The 27073-nt window shown below is 37.3% G+C and overlaps 2 protein-coding genes and 1 pseudogene across 3 annotated transcripts; 1 reads left to right on the top strand and 2 right to left on the bottom strand.

Annotated features, from left to right (window-relative positions):
• Positions 1–32: 32 nt before the first annotated feature.
• Positions 33–5106, bottom strand: LOC111331179 (uncharacterized; annotated as a pseudogene). Its single transcript, XR_015993320.1, has 9 exons — positions 4870–5106; positions 4429–4480; positions 3841–3939; positions 3683–3751; positions 3538–3606; positions 2765–2833; positions 2245–2310; positions 879–1006; positions 33–802 (listed from the first exon to the last, which is right to left on the bottom strand). The product of XR_015993320.1 is annotated as an uncharacterized LOC111331179 (transcript).
• Positions 5107–8306: 3200 nt separating this feature from the next.
• LOC111331163 (uncharacterized) lies at positions 8307–25112 on the bottom strand. Its single transcript, XM_022936220.2, has 26 exons — positions 24898–25112; positions 23868–23995; positions 22363–22434; positions 22065–22139; positions 21679–21737; positions 21475–21533; positions 19457–19572; positions 18979–19073; positions 18355–18467; positions 17470–17548; positions 16958–17013; positions 16086–16208; positions 15211–15287; positions 14722–14870; positions 14215–14311; positions 13754–13976; positions 13092–13206; positions 12697–12845; positions 12344–12420; positions 11521–11674; positions 10995–11119; positions 9773–9858; positions 9555–9664; positions 9341–9469; positions 9079–9256; positions 8307–8567 (listed from the first exon to the last, which is right to left on the bottom strand). Exons 1-26 carry the CDS (start codon positions 24979–24981, stop codon positions 8326–8328), a joined length of 2970 nt encoding a protein of 989 aa, XP_022791955.1. The 5' UTR covers positions 24982–25112; the 3' UTR covers positions 8307–8325.
• A 55-nt stretch (positions 25113–25167) lies between these two features.
• LOC111331180 (histamine H2 receptor) lies at positions 25168–26604 on the top strand. Its single transcript, XM_022936243.2, has one exon. The coding sequence runs from the start codon at positions 25299–25301 to the stop codon at positions 26274–26276; it is 978 nt and encodes a 325-aa protein (XP_022791978.2). The 5' UTR covers positions 25168–25298; the 3' UTR covers positions 26277–26604.
• Positions 26605–27073: the final 469 nt, after the last annotated feature.

The following is a 27073-nucleotide window of genomic DNA, read 5'->3' as shown; positions in this document are numbered from 1 at the left end:
GATATCGCTTCAACAACATAGTAGAAAAGAAGTTCATTTTAAAGGCGTTTACCTCAACTCAATCACCTTTTATCACATAATTATCGCCGAACGGTGCAAAAAATTAACGACGGTAAAAATAATGTCTGACAATCGTATCTGGCAATAAAGTGACAGTTGTCTCTGGCAATAAAGTAGTCTTTGGAAAAAGTGACTAAATAAATGCTGGAAAAGAAAAATATTATTTTCACAACATTGCATTTTAAAGAGTACAATGTTAACGTACAATATTGACCTTTCGACAAGACGACGAAAACAAGTATAGTGATGAAATATTGTTAAGCTATCCGATTAAAAATACCGTGCAGTTTGACTATGACAAGGGAACGTCCCTGACTTTATAGTTTGATTGCTTGCACCACACATGATATGTATGGTCTCACTGTAAAATCGTGATTCAAAACCTCCCCTCCCGCGAATATGGACTCCACGAAGGCAGATTGACAGTAATCAAGTTAAAATCATTCGGTATCGTAAAAATAAAAAAGATTGGTCCTCGTTGCACTCTGAGTTTCAGATTTCCTCCAGATAATTTTCAAACTCATCAAAAGTGTTTTCATCGTCGTCATTCCACTTTGCAGTTTCTGAGTTATGAACTCCAGAACCCACTTCATCATCATCATCATCATCATCATTCCACTCTGTATCTTCACTTTGCGCGAGATAATCTGAAATTCAACAACATTTCGAAAATCTTTGGTATCTGGATTCAAAACTTCCGTTTCTGGAAAGTCAACTCTAGAACCGAGATCACCTTCGATATCTATCATCATTTTGAAGAAAAAAATCGTCAATACCATCTAGGTTAGGATTAGAATCTACAATCTCAGTGGGCTCACCTTCAGTTAAAGAGACATCAGAATTTTTGTTATTCTGATTACAATGTTCAGTTTCATAAGGGTCATCCTCAGTGCCGAGAGAGAGTAGTCTTCTTCATTCTGATCCCAATCTCTGTCATCGGGCTCACCTTGGATATGCAAAGAGTGATCAGCAACATCTCCATTTTGATTCGAATCATTAGTACCTTGGAGTTCATCCTCTGTGAAGGAGCCTACCTTCAAAATCGAAAGAGTCCTGAATATCATTGTCCTTCTGATTTTTCTGAAAGTCGTCAGTGTCATCATTATTCCAATGTGAATCTTCATGATAAGTTTCAAGGGTCTTATCTTCAGCACTTAGGGAATCATTAGTATCATCATTATTCTGATATAGATATCGAGTTTCTAGAAGTTTACCATCAGAATCGAGAGAGTCCTGCGAAGTATCGTCCTTCAGGATCCGAATCTTTATTTTAATCGCCCTTGTATTCAGTACCAAAGTAGTGATCAAGATCCTCATAATTTTCATCTAACTCCTCAGTTTCATCGAGTTCACCTTCAGCACCAAGGAGGTCATTAGTATCAACGTCATTGTCATATTAATCATCGGTTTTTGATGCTTACCACTATCGATGAAATCATCAGGATCACCGTCACTCCACTCGGTATCTTCATCGGTATCCGGCTCACCTTTAAGCACAAAGGTAGTCGTTAGCATCTCCTTAATTCCGCTGCGAATCTCCATGACAAGTTTCAAGGAGCTTACGTTCACTATCGATAGAGTCATCATCTTGATGGTCTCTGCAGTCGGCGTCTTCACCGTCATCGAACTCACCTATAGCGCGAGGGAAACGTTAGTATCATCCTTACTCTGGGTTATTCATCACTATAAGTTTCATGAAATTATCTGGGGCTTACTTTTAGTACTAAGGAATTCATTAATACCATTGTCATGTTTTTCCTCAGTTAATGGCGCGTACCTTCACTATCAATAGAATCATAGTCACCGTCACTCCATTCGACATCTTATCGTCATCCAGCTCACCTTGAGCAAAAAGAGAGTGGTTATTTTTTATCTTATTTCGAATGTTAACCATCACAATAAGTGTTTGTGAACTAGCCTGGGGGCGTACCTTCAGCATTAAGGGAGTCATTAGTATCATCCTTTTTCGGATATAAATCTTGAGTTTTAAGAAGCTTACCATTAGAATCGAGAGAGTTATGAGTAATATTGTCCTTCTCATCCGAGTCTTTTTGTTCACCGAGCTCGTCTTCAATAGTAAGGTAGCCATTACGATCGTCAAAATTGTGTTTTCCTTCACTATAGCAAGGAGGTCATTAGCATTAACATCATTCTCATATGAATTCTCAGTTTCATGGGGCTCACCTTCACTATCAATAGAATCATCATCAACGTCACTCCACTCGACATCTTCATCGGCATCCGACTCGCCTTCTGCACAAAGAGGGTCGTTAGTGTTTTAAGTTCCGTGAGTTTACCAAGGGCCTACTTCAGTACAAAGGGAGTCATTATTATTCTGATGTAAATCTAGAGTTTGAAGAGTCTAACCATCTAAGTCGAGAGGGTCCTGGGTATTATCGCCCTTATGATCCGAATTGTTATTTTCATCGAGCTCGCCATCAATACCAAAGAAGTCGTCATCATTTTCACCTTAGCCGAGTTCACCTTTAAGGCATCTATTAAGAGATCATTAGTATCAACGTCTTTCTTATATGAATTATAGTTTCATAAAGCTTACCTTCACTATCGATGAAGTCACCATGATCACCGTCACTCCATTCGGCATCTCCATAGCCACTTGGCTCATTTTTAGCACAAAGATGCTAGTTAGTATCTCGGCTTAATTCTGAAAATGAATCCCCATGATAAGTTTTAGGGAGCTTACCTTAGCTGTCGATAGTGTCCTCATCTTCACCGTTTCTCCACTCGACATCTTCATCGCCATTCGACTCACCTTAAGCAAAAAGGTAGTCATTAGTATTATCGTAATTCCGCTGCGAATCTTCATGATAAATTTCAAGGTACTTACCTTCACAATCGATAGAGTTGTAATCATTACTGGTATCTTCATCGTCAACGAGCTCACATTTAGCACATAGAGAAACGTCAGTATCATCCTTATTCTGGGTTATTTACCATTACATGATTGGTGAAATTACTTGAGGCTTACTTTTACTTCTAAGGAATTCATTAATATCAAGGACATTGAAACCATTTTTCCTTAGTTTTACGGGGCGTACCTTCACTATCACCGAATGGGATCATCATCACCGTCACTCCACTCGACATCTTTATCGTCATCCACCTCACCTTTCGCACAAAGACGGTCGTTAATATTATCTTATTTCTGGTGTTAATCACCATTTTAAATTTCGTAAACTCATTTTCTCAGTGCTAAAGGAGTCATAAGTATTATTACTATTGTGATCTAACACTATTCTTTGAAGAGGCTTACAATCAGAATCGAGAGCCCTGAGTAATATCGTCATTTGATCCGAATATTCATTTTCATCGACCTCGTCTTCAGTACTAAAGTAGATATCAAGATCATCATCATTCTCACTCGAGTTTTGAGTATTATCGAGTTCACCTTCATTACCAAGGAGGTTATGAGCATCAACGTCATTGTCAAATAAATCCTCTGTTTTATGAACTTACCTTCACTATCGATGGAGTTATCAGTATCACCGTCACTCCACTTGACATCTTCATCGTTATCCAGCTCACCTTTAAGCACAAAGATAGTCGTTAGTGTCATCTTAATTCCGATGCCAATCTCCATGATACATTTGAAGGAGCTAACCTTTACTTTCGATGGAGTTATCGTCTTTATAGTCTCTCTCGAACTCAGCTATAGCACAAAGATAAATGTCTTAATATTTATCGAGTATACTCTCAATAGCAAAGAGGTCATTAGAATTAACTTCATTCCCCTATGAACCCTCTGCTTCAAGGGCTTACCTTCACTATCAGTAAAGTTATTACCCCCGTCACTCCAGTCGGCATCTTCATCGTCATCGTTTTTTTTACAAAATGAGTCATTAGCATCATCTAATTCTACTGTAAATCTCCATGATAAGTTTGTCGAACTTACCTGGGGCCTACTTTAGTTTTATGAGGCTTACCTTCACTATCGATGAAGTCATCATTCCTCCGCTAGGCATCTTCATCGTCAACCGGCTCACCTTTGGCACAAAAGGAGTCCTTAGCATCACTCAGTCCCACTGTGAATCTCACCTTTGGCACAAAAGGAGTCCTTAGCATCACTCAGTCCCACTGTGAATCTCACCTTTGGCACAAAAGGAGTCCTTAGCATCACTCAGTCCCACTGTGAATCTCACCTTTGGCACAAAAGGAGTCCTTAGCATCACTCAGTCCCACTGTGAATCTCACCTTTGGCACAAAAGGAGTCCTTAGCATCACTCAGTCCCACTGTGAATCTCACCTTTGGCACAAAAGGAGTCCTTAGCATCACTCAGTCCCACTGTGAATCTCACCTTTGGCACAAAAGGAGTCCTTAGCATCACTCAGTCCCACCGTGAGTCTCACCTTTGACACAAAAGGAGTCCTTAGCATCACTCAGTCCCACCGTGAGTCTCACCTTTGACACAAAAGGAGTCCTTAGCATCACTCAGTCCCACTGTGAATCTCCATGATAAGTTTAATATGGCTTACTGTCACTCCAGTCGGCTTCTTTAACATCATTGGCTTTATCTCAATAATTATAAAGATAAATTTGATGACGATGAAGAAGCAGTTTGCTAAAATCATCCCTAATTAGGTGTGAATCATTTTTGGGGGAACTAGTTTTACTAAAGAAGTCATTAGTATCATCCTCAATCTGATATAAATCTTCAGTTTGATAAAGAATACCGTTAGAATCTAAAGTTACATCAATAGAAGCTCATTTAGTAGGTAAAGTTGATGACCCTATAAATGCTAAGCTACGTTTAGAATTCAACGAATAATGAATATCATATTCATTCCAACCTGAACCCCCAGAGTGACCGGGTCACTTTCATCATCGAGATATTTCCTATTATCATCTTTATCCTGATATGAACCTTCAGGCTCACGGGGGCTTACCTTCCTCTTTGTCGAAAAAGGCATCAATATCATCCTCTTTTCATTCAGAATGATCAGAGTGATCATCTTCACCTCCACAAATCCTACAAGGTCATCATGATTATTATCCTCGTTTTGATCCAAATCTGTCATCGATGTCATCTTCAATATGACGAGAGTAGCAGTGTCTACGGCGTCATAGACAGAGTACACAGATTCACTTAGATCGTGTTCGTTCCGTCTGAGTCGTCGGTATCGTGGGGGTCGGCTCCCTATCCAAAGGTATCATCAGTCTTATAATCTTCTGTAAGATCTTTAAGATTTGGACCTGATACCGTTTGATTACCTCCGTGACCAAAAGACCTAGCAGAATATTTGTAGTTTTCTCTAAAGCTAGGTACGCCGGTTACCGTTACGCCCAGTATCGTCAATCATCTGATTATCAAAAACATGGTCATCTTTGGGGGAATCATGGACCAGGTCAGTTTCCACACCGAAAGATTCATGTGTGTAAGATGGTTCGAAAGAGAAATACTGATCTTCAGGTGGTTCATCGATCTTCCTTTCGCCTCTACATCGCCGCACTTCATCAACAGACCTCTACTACCCAGTATCAACTTGTTTTTCATTGGGTCTTGTTTCACCGAAATTATCATCTGGATCTCCACTTACTTTGTACGCTCTTTTGTTTATCGAAAGCAATTTTATCAGGTTGTTTGATGTCCTGCACACCTCCTGCATAGAGGAACATAAATCTTCCCAAGAATGAGGAAACTTATCATAGTCTGCAATCAGGATTGAACTAACGTCATCATACTGTTGGCTGATGTTACTTTTTCATCTCAAGTACCCACTGCGGGTTTTAAAATCAGTGTCCAGCTATACGTAGATTATCATTTTGAATCCTATCGTTACTCTTTGAAACTTTTGATACTTCATCGTTGAGCCAGAACTGACTTATCCAAAACTTGGTGTAATTTTCCTAACGCACCTAAAACTGAAAATTAACGCGCACGTATATAACAAACTAACGATTTAGAATAACACAGCTGCAACAAGTATGCACGCGTCATGGACTTTCACGTACTCACGCAAGGAAACCATGGCAATAGCAGTAACATTACAGAGTCACCAAAGAAACAGGGAAGGTTTTTGAAAACTTGAAAAGTATCGGGCATCTACGTCAGGGGTAATGCTAACGGACAATAACACTAACAGGGGCGCGCAACATATCTCTTGAATACCTGAGTTCGAAAGTTTCATTCCACAACAAACATCGATCAGGCTGGCCGCAAGGTAGTTAAACTCAGTTAAAAACTTCCAAGTCCTATTTTTTCTCGTGCAATTCCTTAACGCGCGCAAGTGCCTTTCAGAAATCGTTGCTCTTTAAGTTACTTTGCTTCAAATGAACAACTCACATTTTTAGCGTCATTTGGGTCGCGGAATCCACTAATGAAACACTCGCAGCTGTTTTGGTTATTGATAGATAATGTTAAAGGAATGTATCTTTCCCAACTGCACAAAAATGTGGAAATTAGAAATTTTCCAATGTTTTGTCGTCATGATGTTGGGCAATTAGAGCGTTTTTTGATTACTAGCGTGGAGGGAAGTGGGGACCTGCTTTGGTTTTGCCCTTCCAAGTTCTCTCTGGCTCAATAACTCGCGTTATAATCTTGTTGGATGCATTTCCCTGCGCCTGAAGCAAGTTACGTCTGCCAGCTCTGTGCTCACACTTTCTAATTGGTTGTAAGTAATAATTAAAGTCACATTGATTGGCCTTTGCGGTAAGTATTGAACACCCAATCGAAACGGATTCCAAATTTGATTGATAGCTCTAGCTGATGGTGACGCGACAGGATGGTGTTCTCGGTTGACTGATTAATAATGGTAATTGAACTGAGTGGAGTGCAATTTGGGCTGAACGAGCGCGCAGCGCGAGCTCGATTTGAAGTATGATTTCAGACCAAAATTGCACGACACGAGGTTCAATTACCACTTTATTACATCCATTTTGAAATCGCCCAAATACAGGACTCGGTCAATTCAAATATTTTATTGATGCAGTACTGAGCCGGTTTCTTAAATAAAAAGCGGAACCGGAAATTCTTTTACATCTTATTTTGAATGCAAAACAGAAAGACTTTGACGTCATGTGTCAAAAACTCAGTCAAGCGTAAAATGATCCGATTTAGAGCAAAAATGGTGCGATTCGTGAATAAATCGCACCAATTAGAGCCAATCAGATTACAGGGACCACCAGTGATTTCAAAATGGATGTAATAAAGTAAGAAACCCAAGGAATGTCACTCATTAGGGGTCTTGATCGTGGAATGGGCCGACCACTGATTCCCAGTTGTGCGGACACAATCAGGAACACAATCCCGACCCACAATTTCATTTCTCCTTTAGAAAAATCTCACACATGAGCAAATTTTGTCTCCGTACTGCAACTCAACTCGTAATGTGAAGAACAGCTTCGCAATACTGATTTTATGTCACAATCACAAATTACTAAATTTTACAATCGTACGTCATTAATTAAATAATTACATATAATGGAGATTACCTCATTTTTCTATAATTCAGTAATTTCCGTCGCTTCTTTTAATCTTGGACAGCAATGATAATATCGCTTAGGCTTTTCAAAACAAGCAGCTCGCTTTAGAGTCTCACAACTTAATAATAGCCCTACCGTTTTATTTCAAAAGTAGGCCGCTGTGCGCGGAAATCACTGCGTGCATTATACCCCCGCGGGAACTGAGTACTTTTCTCTCCTTTCCAAAAGTACGCGGGATAAAAGTAGCGCAGTTCCTTTTAGTAATACTGCTGCCATAAATAAGATTTTTTCTCAGGTTCTAAGGGGTGTGTGAAAATTTCTGCAATCGTTTCGTTCCCATAATCGATGGAGGTGATCCTTCAGGGAAAAGATCTATTAAACCTATATGTTGTGTCAACTTAAAAATATGATCTTGTTCGATTCACGGCAGACGAGAATGAAATAGCCTGGAAATGAGTTGTCATAGTGGTGCAGCCTTCTAGAACGAAATTCAGGGCGGTATACAAAATAAGCAAACGGATAACTAAGCAAACTGCGGGTTAACTGTTACACAAAAATAGGAAGTGGTGCGTATTGAATAGATACCGAGCATTTAGCGGTTTTTCTCTTTCACCACGTTTCAATGACGTAGCAAATAGACAACCCGAATGTCTACAGCGCAATTTCACTCTAGGCAGCATGCAAATCACCGCATTCGCTTATCACACCGTTAAAATGGATCATTACAACTATGGCTATCAGGACTTAACCAGTTGATCCGTGTCTGGGCAGTTAAGAGATCATGATGGGGTTTAGTAACGGCACATTTCCAAATTTAAAAATTTCTATTTACTTTCAGTAATCTTTACATGATAAAACAGCCAATAGACTGCGAAAATTCCTACAAAGCCTAAGATTTTTGCTGACAGGGTGCTACAGTAAATCAAAAGCACCACGTTGCTGGGAGCCGTAAACATAACCAGTTGTTGTTCAACCAATGATATCTCGCCGGCGCGCCATAACGCGCACACTGAAACTATATACGTCGGTAAGGAGCTGACCAGCAAAAGCATCTCCAAAACGTAACCTGTTGAGCAAACAGTTAAAATACTTCAAAGAAACTATAAAAACTGTCTATAGCTAAGAAGAGTGAGGATAAGTATGTCTTGTATTCTCGGCACGGACATAGGAAGAATAATAAAGTACACGGTCTGCTATTCTTGCCATCGGAGAATGAAATTATTTATTGCTTCTTCTACCTTTTTGGCAGGTTCCCTCAGCTGTTGTGTCACTAGTTGCCTGAACTACGTAGTTGGCGCACTGGAATCCGAATGAAAAGGCCTGGGTTCGGTTCGATGGGAAGCAAAATTAAGTTTGACATGACTGCATTTACTTAAATTCTCAGTCTATAGAATGACAAGATAACGAGGAGACGGGAAAATTCATTGCTTTTTACTTCCGAACACAGCGCATAGGGCACAGTCGCTGCAAGCCCGAGGTTGTAAATTCCAGTATGACGCTCGGATAATTCTCAGACCCCTCCACACGATTATACTTAGCCAGGTGCTTGGCAAATTTTAACAAAGATGTGTGCTAACCTGTGACTGAGAGGAAAGAGAGTTGCGTTGGTAATGCTTCTGTTACTGTTCGAGAGTACATACACAGAGCTAACGCTACTGTCGCAGGTAAAGTTGGCGTGAACTGAATCCGAACGCCTCGTATATACGGCAATCCTTCCGGTCTCAGAAATAACAACAGAAGAACGGCAAGAGACATCTAGGAAAACACAAATAATCCTCAAGAGAAAAACCAAACCAATGTACTAATGCAGTTGTTTGTAGCTTTTAAAAAGCCACTTACCCACAGCTCCCAGTAGTCCGGGGAAGAACACAGTAAAAGCAGCAGAAACGAGATACATATGGAAATGTTGGAGAAAAACGAAAAACTCTGAAGAACGAGTCCAGACGGAAGCTTTCCTTTCTTCTCTTCCTGCGTACAAAGTAAAGGAAAATAGTTGTTAAACTAATAATAAAGAGAAATCATCTTATCACTCCATGTTAAAACAAAAAATTACCAGACTATCTTCTTGTGCCACAGTATCTCTTCTAAGACCCAAACCCAAAATAATGTAAAGACACAAATGATAGAACGAACTGGAAAAGACTGGAGGCAGTTTGTGCGGTCCTTTAAAGAAAGAAAAGAAAAATGTAAGACTGTGAGAAAGATTGGCAACACGAAACAAAATGACAAAAAAAAAAAAAAAAAATATGAGCTGCTTTTTTGTTCACTGACCTTTCGATACATCCAGGGTTTTAGAAGTTAAAGTTTCTGACAAGACGCAGGCCAAAAAAGAACCACTTAGAAGAACATATGGCAAGCTAGAAATTAATGAGGAGAGCACGAACATAAGACAAAACGATAAGTTAACAATCTAAACAAAGCTGGGTTTTATTTGCGGGATAACGCCATTTACTGAAATTTCAGCACCGAGCCCCTTTTGCACCATCATTTTCATGAATCTTTGCCACTTACTTTGTTGTTAAGATTTACCAGTCCACACAAGGCTTGGGGTGATATAGGGCTTTCCGATGTAAGCTAGGCATGCATATGAACTATTTCAAAAGTATTTCCGCTTACGCAGGTAAAAAATTACGTATATAATAATATGAGTGCAAAATTTTATTATGCTTATTGGCTGAGAACACGGCAAAAATTTAAATCTAATTGATTGACAGATGAGCCTTTGGAAAATGTATCAGCGCTGATTTATCCCACATTACAATCGAAATCATGTGATTACAACTAATAACCGAGAACGACCCCCGAACTAACATAACTGTTTGTGTGATCTTAATCTAGCCGTTTAATTAACACCTAATAGCAATAACGTGGTAATGTAAGAGCCAAAATAAAACAGAAGGAAAAAAAGGCCTATCAAGAATATCCAGTCAAATCTAAATTATCACTGTTCATGCCAGATATTGTAAAGGTAAAGGTAAAGGTAAAGGTAAAGGTAAAGGTAAGTCTGTACTCAAGCCCAGGGGCCGCCCTGCCGGAGCTTATCCCTGTTTCTATCTAACATGAAGCGACTAAGAGTATTACTACTCCCCAGTCCATCGCAAGGTTACCACCCAGCAGTTCATCACGCTTCACTGACAGTTCGCCAGCACCCCATTAACACTCCTGGGTGGAGGGAGGCACTGTGAGAGTAGTGTCTAGATATTGTACAAGAATGAAAAAAATCATCCAAAAAATAGGAACAGAGTCCCGTGTTATGATCCTGGGAAGGATATCAATTCTTATTTGGCTTTTTTCATTTATGCCTTTTTTTTTTTTCATGAAAAAGTTATGGCAATTGGATGTTTGTTTAGGATCTGGTCTGTTTCCGTGGTCGCTCCAGAAAAAAACATAGCTCAGTTTCTCATCGAGGAGAAAAACTCAGTCGCAAAGGTGGCCTGGATGAAAGATCTGCTGTAGGTTTTCTGATTGAAACTTAAAATCTTTAGCAAGATACCTTAAATTAGGGGGTGCTTCTCCAAAAATCGGCTTCCAGGATATTATCAAGAAATAAAATGTAACGGTGGAAGAGATTCCAGAGAAAAGAATGACTAGAAGTGGACGAGTCGCTGGAGGCATCATCTACAGACAAAAACGAAGCTATAATGAGTTTAAATGGTGTGACTCAGGCGTCCATCTAATGTAGTACACAGCCTGATGAGTTAAGGTAGGCCTGTATACCAGACGGAACGGTACTCCTGGCAAGTTAAATTCCTCCCCCCCCCCCCACCCCACCACATAACGTCAGGTTTTCCTGGGTTAACATGTAATCCTGGGTTGGTTTGTTCAAAGCTGGGTCAAGATAACCCAGTGTGGGTTAAAGTGGTAGAGTCTTCTTTATGTTCGGAGTTTACAGTAAACGCCTTCATGTATGAGATGAAATGGAAATACTAGGAACATAGAATCACTTAAGTATGCATCTTAGTCCGATTATTTAGAAAGGACGGCATTGCAAATAACAGGCGACCTCTTTTCACTCTTACCGCAGAGGAAACCTTGAAACCCAGCGCTAAGCCGATTAAAGCGGCAACAGCAAGCCTCTGTAACAAAGACGCTTGCTCCAAGGTTATAAGTTTAGTCAGTACCGCTAGTAGCACTGATAAAGCAACAAGAATTAGCCAAGGAAGTACAGTGGCCCTGGAAAAAGAAAAAGAAAAAGAAAATATTCTACAACTAACCATGGCAACAAAGCACTTGGCTTAAAAACAAGTAAACAATTATCTCATAATTTGTAAAGTACTTCATGCGATGCCGAGGAATTAAATTATAAAAGACTCCATTATCAAGTAAAATAAACCCATACCACTAACAACGCTTCAAACTGGTACTTGACGAATGAACTTTCCAAAAACCGAGATATATATTTATATACGAATTGTTACTGTTGCCGAAAATATCAAGAACATGAAATATTCCATTTACCCGTTTTGCGCAGCAGTAACCACAAACCCCCAAGTCTCGTCTTAAGCTTAGGTCTATTTGTGACAATATTTAGCTATCGACCAAACGGTCATCGGTCAGTCAATTCCCTGAGGGCGGGGTTAATTTTAAGATTCAGGGTCGGGTTGTTCAAAGTTGGGGTAAGATAACGAAATATGATTTCAGAACTGAAAGCTTAAAAAGAAAATTCAGTCTAATATTTTGTGTGTACAATTTGAAGATTGGATGCTCCTAAAAGAATAGATAAAATTATCCCCAAAAGGCTTTCGAACAAAAGAAATAAAGAAACACAGATAAAAATTCAACCCTGGGTTAGCGCCAATCGGCCTTCGAACTGGGTCCTAATAGACAAACAAATTGACTCACTCTGATGATAGAACGCTTTCATTGCTGAAGAATGGATAGAACAATGAGATCACATACACCGCGGCACCTTGCAGTACCTGGTTCAAAAATAATAATCAACAGAGAATAAATTGAGCATCCGCCCCCAGTGATATGTGAATGAAGAGACTGGGTAGTGATGTTAACTAACAACAGTTGTGTACATATTACGAATTCGCTTTCCACCAGAAGAAGAGGATTCTACGAAGCCTTGATTCGATGACAAGTCCTGGCATGATACATGCACGTGTAAAAATATAATATTACCCGTTCACGATTCATAGCAGTCATGTCTTTTTAAAACATCAAGAGGGAACATACATTGTAGCACTCACCCTGTAAACATTTAAGTCTGGTTGAATAATTTCCATTAAAACACTCACACACACTACAAGGATGTTAAGTCTCTTAAGGAAGAGATTGTGTGAAAAGTGCATGTGGGACAACTTGAGACATATGGCTCCCCAGACGAACAGCACTCCAGCTGAAATAATCACAAAAACGTGCTTCAGATAGGAACTAACTGACAAACGCAAGGATAGAAAGAAATAACATCAACACATTAATTTTTCCCCTGAATTGGAAAGACTGCGAACGGAGCAAAAGGATATAGGCAAGGATGGGCGGGGAAGGTTGGCCAGCGTCAAGCCGTTTTTCTGCATGTCTGCAGTTAACACTGATGACTTTTCCCTGAGATTTTCAAAAACACTGCATTTAGTGCCGCACTCACCTAGAACATCCGCTGGCGAAGGTATTCTGTGAGTCATTAAGAGCCACAAAGGGAGCACAAGCACATCGTATACAGCAACTGTTACAACGGCTGATGCCATACACAGCTTTAATCCCTACGACCAAGCGGCAATTTAAAAAAATCAGATTTGCCTCCCCTGAAAAGGATTGCTGAGGGCGTTGATTCTGTCTCTAAAATTACGAAGTCACAATCAAGTCCATGCCCTCTTCCCTTTGACTGATTTAATGTCTTTGTGTCAACACCAGCCACTAAGCAAACCTTCAGTGTTTTACCAAACACAAACAACTTAATGCCATCAGAGACATTCAAAGCACACGATGTCATGCTCAGTTGCAACAATTCTTTGTCAGTCATTTACAGAAAACCCCCCGAAAAATAAATCATAGAAAGCACATCACACATCGACGAAGAAAACTCAGCAGCAACGGCAAAATAACAAATTAAAACAACTACAGTCAGAGTTCTCGCTTTTTGCGCGAAATTCAGGTTTGATCGCTCCTTTGTGCTGCTTATGTTTTCTGTACATGGTGCAAGTAATTTAATTAAAAACCGACAGCTTGTTGGCAACTGGCTCAAATTAGCAATACATTTCGGTTTCCGAAACGAATGACGTTATTTTTTCCTTTTAAGGGAAAACTTACTTCATTTATTGACAGGGCCTCAGGCGACTCAATTATCTTGCTTACGACGTAGGTAAAAAGGAACATGAGTAATGCAGGTGATATAACAACCATGCTGGGAAGCAACACAGAGGATGTCTGTCTGAAGGGAAGGACCAGTGTCAAACACAGGGGTACCTTTGAACCATGGACTGCAATACACAATAACATGGACTGGGAATGGAGCTTGCCTACACTGTGCAACCTAAAAGCATACTTGGAATTATCAGTCATTATCTATATCATCTACAACGGTATTGATTAAGTTAAACGTGCCTATGTTTTTGATGAAATACTATAGGAAACTGAGGTCTTTCTAAAAGGAAAATCCCTTGTTTTTGAAAAATGCCTGGGCCTGGCAAATGTCTGCACAAGTTGGTCGTAAGGTATGATCTCTGTAATGCAAAACCTTCCTCGCTATAATTGGAAAATGTTCTAAATACCTTTCGGAAATATAACCAGCACAGAGCATGGTCCCCACGAGGAAATAGACTGGATAGAGGCTTTCTTTTGCAAGGATAGTTTCACAAAGCACAAAAACTGTAAAAATAGAAACACAAGTCACTTTTGAGTCCGCCTTGTAAACAAAATTTTTTTTTTTTTAAAATTGCATCAACCTACATGAAAACGGTTCTCGCTGCCACACTTTCAAAATCTGAGAATAGTACAGTCATGTAATTCAGTTTGACTTTTTTAAACAAAAAAATTGCTTATTTGGATTAGCAGTTTGAGGGGGCGACTCCTTGCTGACAATCAAGACCTGTTTATGCGCGTTTATGCGCGTTTACTGCGCTTCAGAGAATTCGCCTGCGTCTACGACGAATTCCACCTAGCTCCTTGTGTTCCTTCCTTTTGTTCTGATTGGCTTTTGTAATTAATCTGGTTAGTTTTTTAGAAACTCAAATGGAATGCGATCCAAAATAACCAACTTTTCATTTCAGGTGCCTTACCTATGGACTGAAAAACTATAAGAGGATTTATCCACTCTCTGTTAGTACTGAGGGAAACAACAAACACACACAGTACTGAGAGACAAGAAACTAGTCCAAGAAGAAAGTTCACTCCCCAGAGAGGGAGTGAAAAAAAATGGAAATAGTATCTTCCATTTGTTAAGGATTTCCGAACAAGATCTATCCAAAGAAATAACTTAACAAGCATGATCAAATTGATCTGCCTGAGAATTCTTGTAAGAAATATACAGAAACTTTTTTTTGAAAAATCCCAATTTTTAACAATGCTAAGAATTGAAATAAGTAGAATACTAAGGTGAGAAGCCATTCAATTCCTAATTAATCTGTCTAAACTCATAGCAAGTAGTCTACAGTGTATTTAAACCTTGTTATAACACATGGAAAACTCCATAAAAAGGCATCTTAAGCTGTAGTTACCCAGAGTTATGAAGTATGGGGTCAATACAAGTTAAAATTCATCAAGGATACATTAGTGTCCATGGCAGCATACATACACCAAGTAAAGACAAAATACCAAGTACAACATACAAAACATTCTGATAAACCTGCAAAGAATTTGATTTGAAAAGAGTTAACTTCAAACAGGTTTCTTTTTCATAAATGCAAAGAAGAATTTGAACATTAGCATTTAAATAGGTATCACAAAACACTTACAATCAAAAGAGAAACAATAAATTATTGCATAAAACATATGTACATGTATGTTATACAAAAACAAAAATGGTAAAACCTCAAAAAAATCCATCTTTGTAGTTCATATATACATGTACCAGTAGGGTACAGCTGTAAGCTACCATTGTTTATCAGTAGCATAGACTAGATGTCTCTAGTTTGCAAAATTTTGAGGTACCCAAACAGAATGTAGCCATTCTTACCTTAGAGATTTAAAGGAGCCAAAGGAACTCCCTTTGCCTGTGCCACACTCTTGGTCAGTGGAATCAAGTGAAATGCCAGTTGGTTGAAAAATGGTGGAAGGTTATCCTTGTTTGCCTGGCATTTCACTTGTTTCTGCTGACCTAGAGCCTTAAAATGGCTATGGGCTTCAAAAAGAAAGGGAAATGGGAGTGCTCCTCAAATTATAAAAAAAATATTATTTCTGAGAAACACTGAGCAACAACAATAATTTTCAATTATTGTTATTCCTAAGCAGTTCCAAGAGGAATGTGCAACTTGGTGATATGTTTGAACTAGTGTTAATAGAATCAGTATTGTGTTAGGGCAATAACCAATGTTTGACATTAAAGAAATGGCTTGCTGTGATGTACCTTATGTAGGCAATGCCCAGAGAAGAAAACAACCAAATACTACTTTTTACAGTAATTGCTGAGATTATTTTGACATACCCTCCACTTTTCTCTTCCACTGGTGATCACAATTAATACACCACAGATGACATTTCCTAGAATGAGTGGCAGACTATGGAAACCCAGGGTACCAGATGAAATCAATATTATGATAAACAGTAGCTAAAGAGAAAAACAAACAAACAAACAAAATAATCATGTTTATCAGTTGTTCAAAATAGCTCCAGCCTGGCTTTGATAGCTTAGTACATTATTAGTAAAAGAAACTTTTAAGAAAAATGGAACAGTTGCCAGGTAACCTTTATACCTTGTTGGTTTCAATATAATTTTTAAATAGTGTGTAACATTTCCACTATTACAAATTAAAATTGTAGAAAGAACAAAATTCTTAAACTGCAAGTGATTTGCTACTTGTAAGTGACAAAAACTAAAAATAATGAAACTCTAGAGGCCTCGAAGATATTAAATTCTAAATCAATGTCACAAAATTCCCTGTGTTTGGATAATTCTTTATATAATGAGAACACAGTGGGTAAACATTTGTGAATACTACCAATTAGTCAAAAACAATGACAATTGACCAGTGAGTACAAGTGAGTACTTTTATGGTGAAGCTTCATAAAAAAAAGATAAAATACATGGATGAACACAATACCAATAACAACAACAGATTTGTTTTCAAAAGGCTTCAAATTTTTCCTTTGCATTACTTTTGATTCCTGTCAAAAAGTTCTGTGAAGGCTTCTAACTTTCTTTGTTTTTGTATAACTTTTGTTTCTCAACATTTGATTGGTACTGTTACACCTGTTCCCCAACACTGTGCAAGGAAATTAGCAGATGGCTAGCCACATTGAATTGTACACTCACATTCTACATTTGACTACAGTGTCCATGACAAGCTGTGTACTTACCAAACTCCCTAATCCAGATCCTAGTTTTGCTTTGGCAACAGCATCTTTTGAAAATTCTGATTTGAATTAAAATTATCTAATGTTACTGGTGTGAAAGATATTACACTGTAAAATAAAGGTGCAATTGGCTGTCTCAACATAAAAAATGCGACTATTATCTGTAAAATTGTACCATTTATAGCACTTGGTGAACTTCATGACTTTTACTGAGAATTAAAGGTAAAGAAAGAAAGACTTTAAATACTACAGATACAGTGGATGTAAGTTGCTCATTCTTAGTCTTAGTTCATGACATAAGAAAAAAGGCCATGACCCTACAGGGGATAACCGATGATAACTAGCTTCTTCAACCAGTCACTGCTTCCATACAAAATTCCTGTGACAAGTTGTGGGGTCAAGGTACACCCATATTCCATTTTGTGGAACAGATGAATTCAAAGTGAATTCTGCAGCTTCCAAATGTTTAGGGTTGCATGTCATCAGGCTAAAAGACTCATATATGTGACCCTTACCTAAAAATTCTATCTCGTCATCAATATCCAGACAAGTACAGAGAAAGACAGGAAGAACACCACATAACAGCAATTTAATCTGTAAGAGAAATACAATAAAAATTATATTCCCCTTATTGAGTTATGAGCCAGGTAATTACACACTGTAAACTTAAGTCTGTCCCAGACATAAAATGTTCTGGTTAGATCCACTGCATGAGCGTAGCTGCATTAAAAGTAAGTCTCAACTCGTTCAGGCCTAATGTAACATTAAAAATCATGTAGAAGCTTTCCAAATTGAAGTGATTATACTGATGTTGATAACCAAAGTCACATGATAATCACTTGCTTGACTTCAAAAGGTGGATCAGTATAATGGTTGGATAGTGACCAGATCATTTCTCATAGACAGAGATAATTTCAAGGTCCACAAATAAAACAAAAACATTTAAGGAGAACAATAGCTTGCCATCTTCAACAAACAAACTTGATAAATAAAGGACTTAATTCACACATGCCAAGAAGATCTTACCAAGAACAAGAAAGGCAACTCTGGATCATATTTCTTATTTACTAGGTAGCACACCAGTATGTAACAATTGTTTACCTTGCCTCCTTGCTATGCCAGTCATACAATCATATAATTATATATGTATCCAGTTAACTTAGATCAAAACTGACAAAAATGTGACACTGAGCATTGAGGTTGAAAAAAGGCAACACAAAAAAAACTGGAAAGGCATGCTACAGGACATGATCAAATTGAAGAAAGGAATGAAACTGTGGCAACCTAAGGTTCGTCAGCAGAGAATGAAAAAGAGCCAGAACCAATATAACCTCCTGTTTATTTTGAGAACCTAATCAAAGTATTTCTTGGGACAATCTTCCATTAAAATAATTACTCACCCAGGTAATTATATGTAAGAATTCCATAAAGTTAATCACAATAAACATGCTGCCTGGGACAGTAACAAAGTTTACCAACAGCAGTGTCTTTTCAAGACTGCTAAGAAGAAAACCTGAAAGGAAGTTTATCATCACATGGTTTTTGAAGGAAAACACTCAAATTATTGCCAAAACTTACTCAGTTTTTGTTTTACATCTTAGGAACTTAAAGAGGCTTGAAAAATATTCTCATTACCTGTTGTCATCATTTTCTTTAACAAAGAAAGCTAAGGAACCAAGGAAAATATGTAATTTCATGGTTTTTTTTTAAGGTAAGGATTTAACTGCACAAAATTACTATAATTGTATTTTAGAGAGTTCATGACATGACCACTAACAGATCACACCCTAACATATTTGACACCTATTTCAAGAGACCAAAATATCATTGTGTAAAGACATTGGTCAGTAAATTTTCTTTATTCAACATTAAATGTTTCTTAATTTAAAAGAAATTTGTTCTCTGGAAGAAAATAATGCAAATCATATTGAGGTAATATTATAGACTGAAGCTTTTCTTGCACAATACAAAACTATTTCTTTGAGCTATAACAAGTTTAGTCAAGGTTGGTATGAATGACTTACGTTCAAGAGGTCTTTCCTCCCCAGCCTTATGAGCCACATTGTGATAGATAAATGAAGAACGACTTGGAGGGTAGAAAATTTGAAGAAAAAGGAACCTAAAACAAAATTCAAGAATCAATGATAAGTGTCAATAATTTGTCATAGTCAATAAAATTACTATTACTTTGACATACATTTTCTCCAAATAAACAGTTAATCACCAGATTAATGTCATTTCAAGGTATTGATGTATCATTTCCGCAAACTGGAGAAAACAAAGGACCCCATTTGTCTGTTCAGTTTGGGCTCTAAACTAGTGACATCCCCCCTACAGAGCTGTGGGATCTGTCAGAAAAGAATTACTTTGAAAATGTGAGGCAAGTCATACATACACTGAATATGGACCCTAAGTGTTATGACTAGACTCTAACTGCACACTCCTAAATAACAACGGTCACACCCCAATCCTAATGAACAGCCAGGGAGAACATATACTTACCCAAAAATAATACAAAAGAATGGTACCACAGACCAGCTGAACACATTTCCTGATACAGCTGTCAGTGTCAACTGGCCAACTATTGGATAGCTAATGTATACTACATACTCCATGTTCTACACAGAGGGAAAAAAAAAACAATCTTAAGCAATTTTCTTTTATCAGTAGGAATGTTTAAAATTCATTCTAGGGTTGAATTCTTTTTAATGATGACATCAAACAAGGAAAATCATTTAAACTGAAAAAATTTATGAAACATATAAAGATTGCTCCTAGTCAAAACAAGGGAACTTGGATCAAAGAACTGATACTAAATTTACCAGTAAACCAAGAAACAAGCCACATGACCTCCACCAATAAGCTGATTAGAATTTGCAAAACAAACTCAAAGGGGCTACTGTTGGATGGATGGATGACCTTTATTTAAACACGATAAAAATTTAAAGCTATGAGCTTGTGGGGTTGTGTATTTATAATTAAAGAGTGACATAAATCCTAATGTAAATAAAATGTCAAAATATTGACAAGATTGGTAACTAGTGCATTACGAATTATACATTAAAATATTTTTTCTTACGAGATAAAATCATTACTGAATAGGTAAAATATCACTAAAATATTTATAAATAATCATCAATTATATATAAAATCTGTATTTCTACACTGCGTTGTCAAGGCAGAGGTAGTCTCGAATTTAAAATCCTTGAAATAATCTTTGGTTCTTATCAGATATCGATCTTTGTTGCTCAGATGCGATGTTCCATTCTCATTGAGACAAATCGTATTCCACAGAACGGTGCCCCTGTAAGCCAGTGAATCCTTCATAAATCTAGTCTCGAATCTTGGTACTGATAAACAGTCTCCACCCTGTAGTGAATATCTATTACTCCTTTCTACGTAAATATTATTAGACAGCAATTCAGGCAAGCTGCCATTTTGTGCTTTAAAAAAGATCTTAAGAATATCTGTTTTATAATATAAGTAAATAGTGGGCCACCGATTATAAGCCAGCACCTCTTTTGAAGGCATGTCTCTTGGTACATTAAAAATGATTCGAGATGCTCTACAATGAAGTCTTTCCATTGAATCAAGTAAATTTGAGTTACAACACGCTCCCCACAGTACTAGTCCGTATTTAACTGAGGGCAAAATAACCTTAAAGAAGAAGTCTCTCAAAACGCTTTTTGGCAAGAATCTAGATGGTTTTAACAGGTCTAGTTTGCTAGCAAAACTCTACTTAACATCCATTAAATGTGCATCCCATATTAACTTGTGGTCGACTGTCAAGCCTAACACGCGTGTTTTAGTCACCCATTTTATACTGGAGTCACCCAATACCACCGGGGCAATCGACCCCATTGGGTTTCCCCTACAAAATAGCATTGCTTCACTCTTTCCTGGATGGGGTGTTAACTGGTTTCTACCACACCAGTCATAAACTTCCTTCAATGCCCCATTCAATGCCCACTGTTGGCCATGATATAGTTCATTTAAGGAAATTTCTAAACTCTAGCCAACTAAAAGTAAGAATTTGCTCTAACATCATGATTTTAATGGTTAACTGATCAAAAACTCACGGGAGAAAATTAAAATCAATCACATTTTTGTGAACTTTGACCATGTTGGCTCACTTTATCACAAGTTAAGAGACTTAATGAGTTTTTAGTAAGATGTTCTTCAATTTTGTTGCAAGCATGGAACACAGATTCTTTATTAGGATAGGATTAGCAAAGTTTAAAGCATCATATAAGTGACTAAATGAAGATGATCACTTGTAACACTGTTCTCTATATAAGATGAATTGGATCTAGAAATTTACCATCTTCCTCATACTCAAAAAGCTATTTATTTCTTTATAATCATGCGTTACAAACATCCATGCTTCAGCAACTTGGTAAATATACAATGTATATACACAACTCATGCTCTGCCAGATTGATCTCAGAGAAAATGCTATGACCCTTTGATTAAAACAAGGTAATGAAATTTTGCACCAATAAATTGAAAAGTTCAGGTACCTTTATAAACTCAGGCTCTTCATGTTGAAGTTGCTTAAACTGGAAGAGACCAACACCACCTTCAAAAAATAAATTTGATAAAAGGGATTTAAACAGTCAATATAGCAGCAAAAAAACACTAGACTGAAAACAAAATAGTTTACAACAAAATTTCTGGGTTTTGGATATTGCTGTGTTCAATTGCTAATCATCCAACTACTTTACCTGATAGCACAATAAACACATTGTAAATAAATATTAGTCCAAGGTTAAATACTGACTTCCTAAAAAAAGGCAAAGAGAAATATTCAGTTAATTATCAGTACACCATAAATATTTAAAGTACTAGGTATCAAAAAATATCCTAAATACCCAAATGATACTCCTTTAGGAATACAAAAATGATAAAAAAAGAACAAATTTGTTCTAAAATAAAGGAAAATTTATCTCCCTAACTAATAACCTTCAAAAAAGACTTAACAGTACATTGTACTTAACTGCATGTAGATGCTTGTTTAAAAGGTACTGTAAAGACTTTATAGTTACTTCTTTTCATTTACACTTCATTATAATTGTTTTACTCTGCATATGATCCCTCTGTTTAAACTTACCATAGAAAGGGAACAAGGCAAAACATTGAAGACAATTGGAAAAGGAGTACCGAAACAACATATGCGACCAAAGAACTGAAAGTAATGAGATATAGAGTTAGTTAATACATATCATTTCTGACGTGCCATCCAAATACTCTTTGTGAACTGAATGCAATCTCTAGTTGATCATCACATGCAGTGAATATTTACCAGTAATACATAACCTTAAATAATATTTTAACCAGAACTAATCAAACAAAAGGGATGCACACTTCAACAGGAATATACTCTCAAAAAATTACTTAAGTTGAACCACCTTTTTTTACTTCTTGAAGTGTTTTCCACAAGGTACATCATCAAAATACAGAACACAGCAGAACCAAACAATCTGTTATTGTTGGAAAAAAAATCAACAAAACATTATTACAACTAAATATGAAATGAAACTATGAATCAGTGCTTCTAGTAATACTGGACAAATTCATGTTCATATTGTGAGTTATGATTTCACAGCTTACAAATAGCTTTTTCCACTCATTTTATCACTGCATAGTACTTAAAATAAAACGCATTTCAATATATAATATGTTTGACTCTGCTGGACAACATCAACATCAGTACACATAATCATTGTCCATGCTATTCTCTATACATTGCCCGAGAGGTTGAGGAGAATTTTTATTCAAGAAGTTCTTAGTAGCCGGTGATCATTTCCAATATTGCAAGGAGAAATTAGATGCAAGTCACTCTTGGAGGTCAGAAAGTTAGTTCCTGCACCAGGATGCTGCATTTCTTATATGCTCTGCATGGCAATTGTGCATTAGTTTAAATTATTAGCATCTTTCATCACCACATTTAAATGGAAGGTAGTGTGTTCATTGTATGTTAGCTAGCCCAACCCAAATAACAGTAACTAACTTCTTGATCATTATCAAATAGACGCCTAGAACAATCGCTCGATTGTCATATTTTTTAAATGTTTCAAGAAAAATGGCCCAAATTACATTATTAATTTTTTAAGCCCCACATTCTAACTTATAATTTACATAACAGAGGCCATAATGTTGAACAGAAATCTCACAGTACTCAATTCATGCACAACTCCTTTACACATATTATTTCTCAAATTTGAAATCAGTTACCTTCGCCAGCAAAGTCTGCTCAAAATGTGCCAATTTTTCATAGATCAATAGGCCATTTTATAGTTGTGTGCTTAGTTGCCAAGCCTTTGATTCAGAGTGAGACTAAAGGTTTGTATCATAACAAGGTCACCCGTAGCCTCACTCCCATTCAAAGGCTTGGCAACCAAGCACAAAACTGTAAAATAGACTATTAGCAAGCTTGATTTTCGCGGTTGCCAATGCAACAATTGTTCAATTTGATATTTATCATTTGCAACGATTATTCTCAGCACTTGTCACCAACTCATTACATTATATATTATATTTTTTATCAAATAACTTTTTTTTTATTATATTGTATATATGTTGTACTTCAATTTTATCCTTGGTTCAAATTTTATTTTTCCTTTATTTCAAACTCATTATCATACATTAGCATGACCGAGAACAAAGGAAAATAAAATTTGAACCAAGGATAAAATTGAACTACAACATAATTTATACATAATGCTTTCATAATTTCTCTGTCAATCACTTTTGTCATGAGCCTCTGGCTCGGGAGATCTGGGCAACCACTCCCTGTGTAATTGACTTTAAATAAATTATTATTATTATTATTATTTTATTCTTACAAACAGAAAAATCACAAAGCAGTAGCTTTCATAAGTTAAAAAGAAATGAAAACCATTATTAAACATACAATTCTCCTCCGATGTAAAACAAAGGTACAACACAAGGAATGAAAACACAGGCAAACTTCTTGTTGTGTTGACAAGGTCCTGGGATAAAGGTGGAATCCGGTGCAACACATTTGTCATGCAAATGCAACTGAAAATGACAAAACATGCAACAAATTTAAATAACATAAATTATGAGGCGAGTCATAAATGCATAAACATTTGATTTAAGCTTCAGTTAAAGTAGTTTACTCCTTACTTCACATTAGTTCTCTTGCTCCTAAACTGTAGGAATCAAACAACAAATCTTACCCCACATTATTTACCCCACATAATTAGCTTTAATCACCACATTCTTTCTTTTTATTTCTCATTTTTTTTCTTTTTCCTTCTTTTAACTTAATTTAATTTTTATTTATTTATTTACTTATTTCTCTTTTCTCTTTGTTTACAATATTAATAGTGTATAAATACCTTGGTTAGTGTAAATATAGAATTAAAGTAAAGTAAGTCTTGTGTAAAGGTTCAGATACACCAGCTAATTACACGTGACAGTGACCAACTCGAAAGCTTACGCTCCTTTGGTCACTGTGCACATTTTACTTTAGATTATTCATATAATTTACTCTTCTTATATATTCTGACTTTTGTAATCTATAGCAATCTCTACTGTAACCTCTCGAAATAGTGCGAATAAAAATGAATGAATGAATAATGCTTTTTGAAAATTAAACTGAGATACAACATGTACCCTGGTCAGATAATCCTGTAAATCTATATAGCTTTAATTAATTTGTGCACTAAGTCATTTTTATTATCTATTGTATAATTTGGATGCATCCCCTCGTGAAAATGGTGAACATGCACTTTCTTTCCGATGCTATCCTACTAGCAATTAACGGTAGATTCATTTCTCGATTATTTTCCAGAGATGTGAAACTATTTGTTGAAAAATAAAATAAATGAAGAATTTGAAACAAGAATTTGCTCTTTTACTTAGTAATCTTATTGGTAACATGAAAGTTTTAACTCTACTTGGGGAATTCACCTTACCGTGTCATCGCTTTGTTGTTGTTGTTTAAACGCTTCCGTATGTTGAGGCACAATATGAATGTGCCTCAGTTCTGTTCCGTCCATTTTACTTTATATATCACAGGTAACGTATTTGTCGTTCCATAACGTAAAATCCACCCCTAACTATACATTTATCTCAAAATTGACGAAAGAAGCAAAGTTTATGTTTGTCTCATTGTCTGCCATTTTGAAAATAGCAGAGATACTGGGTCTGGTTTGTTCCAGTCTTTCTCGCATTTGTCAGAGAAAATCGCGAACGTGACGTGGGTGGGTTGGAGGGCAAGCGAGAACGCCCCACACTTCCGTTACGAATCGTAGTTTAGAAACTGGAACAACTTCGTCTCATAGTTCATTTTGTGGTCCTTTATCTCTAGTGAACGATGTCTCTATTCGGTGAATATCCATGTATCAATCAAACAATTGCTCCAAGTTATATTTCGTTTACTTCAGCAGCAATATCGGTTCCGATGTGCTTGTTTACCATCGCTGGCAACCTGCTCGTGGTATTGGCAATCTTCGTGGATCCCAACAAAGATCTAAAATCGCCGTTTAACTACTTTGTGGCGAACCTAGCCATCAGCGACCTTGTAGTGGGGTTTGTCGTCGACCCGTTATCTTTCGCATATCATCTGAGCGAAGGAACTTCGAGGAAATACCCAGCCCCTCTGGCTTACATCCACATGCCATACTTCATCTCTTGTACAGCTTCTGTTCTCAGTTTAGCGGCTTTGACGGTGGATCGATTCTTGGCGATAACATCTCCTCTGACTTACAGAACAAAGCTGAATCCTAAGAGGGCAGGTTTTGTGGCAGCTGGCATCTGGGCCTTTTCACTAAGCTTTCCGTTTGTTTACTTTGTGACAGGCTACCTGACCTACGCATTTGTCTTCGCTCACACAGTCATAATTTTCACTTTCCTGGTTATGTTGATTACGTATTACAAGATCTTTCGCGTTTTGAAAAATCAAGTAAAACAGTGGGACTCGATGGACCAAACGAACGTGGACAATCATGCCAAGAGAAAGGCGGCAAGATGGGAACAGAAAGTGACAAAGACCTTTATGATTGTGTTGGCCCTCTTCTTGGCATGCTATCTACCTTCCTGCATTTCCATCTACATCACGAATCTTTGTAGTGCCTGCAGTTGTACGTTTATTCATTGGGTCAGAGATTTTCATTTCCTTTTGATACTTTCCAATTCAGGGGTGAACCCGTTTGTTTATGCCTGGCGATTTGACAATTTCAGAAAAGCGTTTGTACAGCTTCTGTATTGCAAAAAGTGTTTCTGGCGCCGACAGGCAATAACTGTAGAGTTTCACACCTTCCCGGAGAGTACGACAACTGAGATTACTGAGTAGAAATTTGTGCACGTGCGAAATGGGGCAAAGTTTGAAGGCGTCATTGCTGCCTTGAAGTAATGACAAAAGACAACCCTTTCGTACCAGCAACGATAAATTCGCTGTGGAGGAATTAGGCACAATGAATACCATTTAACCTCTGAGAGATCGAATAGTCATTCAAAGCAGAGACCAGTGCAACACGCTAGAGCTGATAAAGGTCTATATCAGCAACTTATATAGTACCCAATTTTTCCAAGCCAACAGGTCACACAACGCCCATCACTCGACGTGATTAGGTGCGAAAGGGCTATTTGTTGCGGAAATAAAACGTTAACTGGTTTGCTAAGTTGATATTTCCGTTATTATGTTATCCCCAGCTTGTAGAGTGTAATAAGATCTACACGTATGTTCAGAGTATTGTAATGCAAAACTTCTGGTCTATATTACAAGTACTGATGACAAAAATGCGGATATTAAACAATGAAAAGGCATTAAAGTGATCTTCAGACAAAATGAACCTCGGCGGAAATCCACGATATGATTGCAAAAAAATTCGCCTCATTCAGTTGTAGCTGATACTTGAGTATCAGACTCCAAACGTGTTATTTTCAGTATCAATATTCGGTGATCAATATCCCCTTATCAATTTTACGTTCATAATAAAAGTATTCGCTTTCGCGCTGATGAGACACAACAATTCTTCTACTTTCCCTTTCGACGGTAGTCCAGCTAAGGTATAGAGCTAACGGGTAGAGCTAAGATATACAGCATCCTACAAATTACGCTGCGTTCAAGCGTTCTTTTTTCGAGGGAGC

The sequence above is a fragment of the Stylophora pistillata genome, chromosome 1 (assembly GCF_964205215.1).
Source record: "Stylophora pistillata chromosome 1, jaStyPist1.2, whole genome shotgun sequence".
Taxonomy (NCBI): domain Eukaryota; kingdom Metazoa; phylum Cnidaria; class Anthozoa; order Scleractinia; family Pocilloporidae; genus Stylophora; species Stylophora pistillata.
This window is presented reverse-complemented; position numbering and strand designations above follow the sequence as displayed.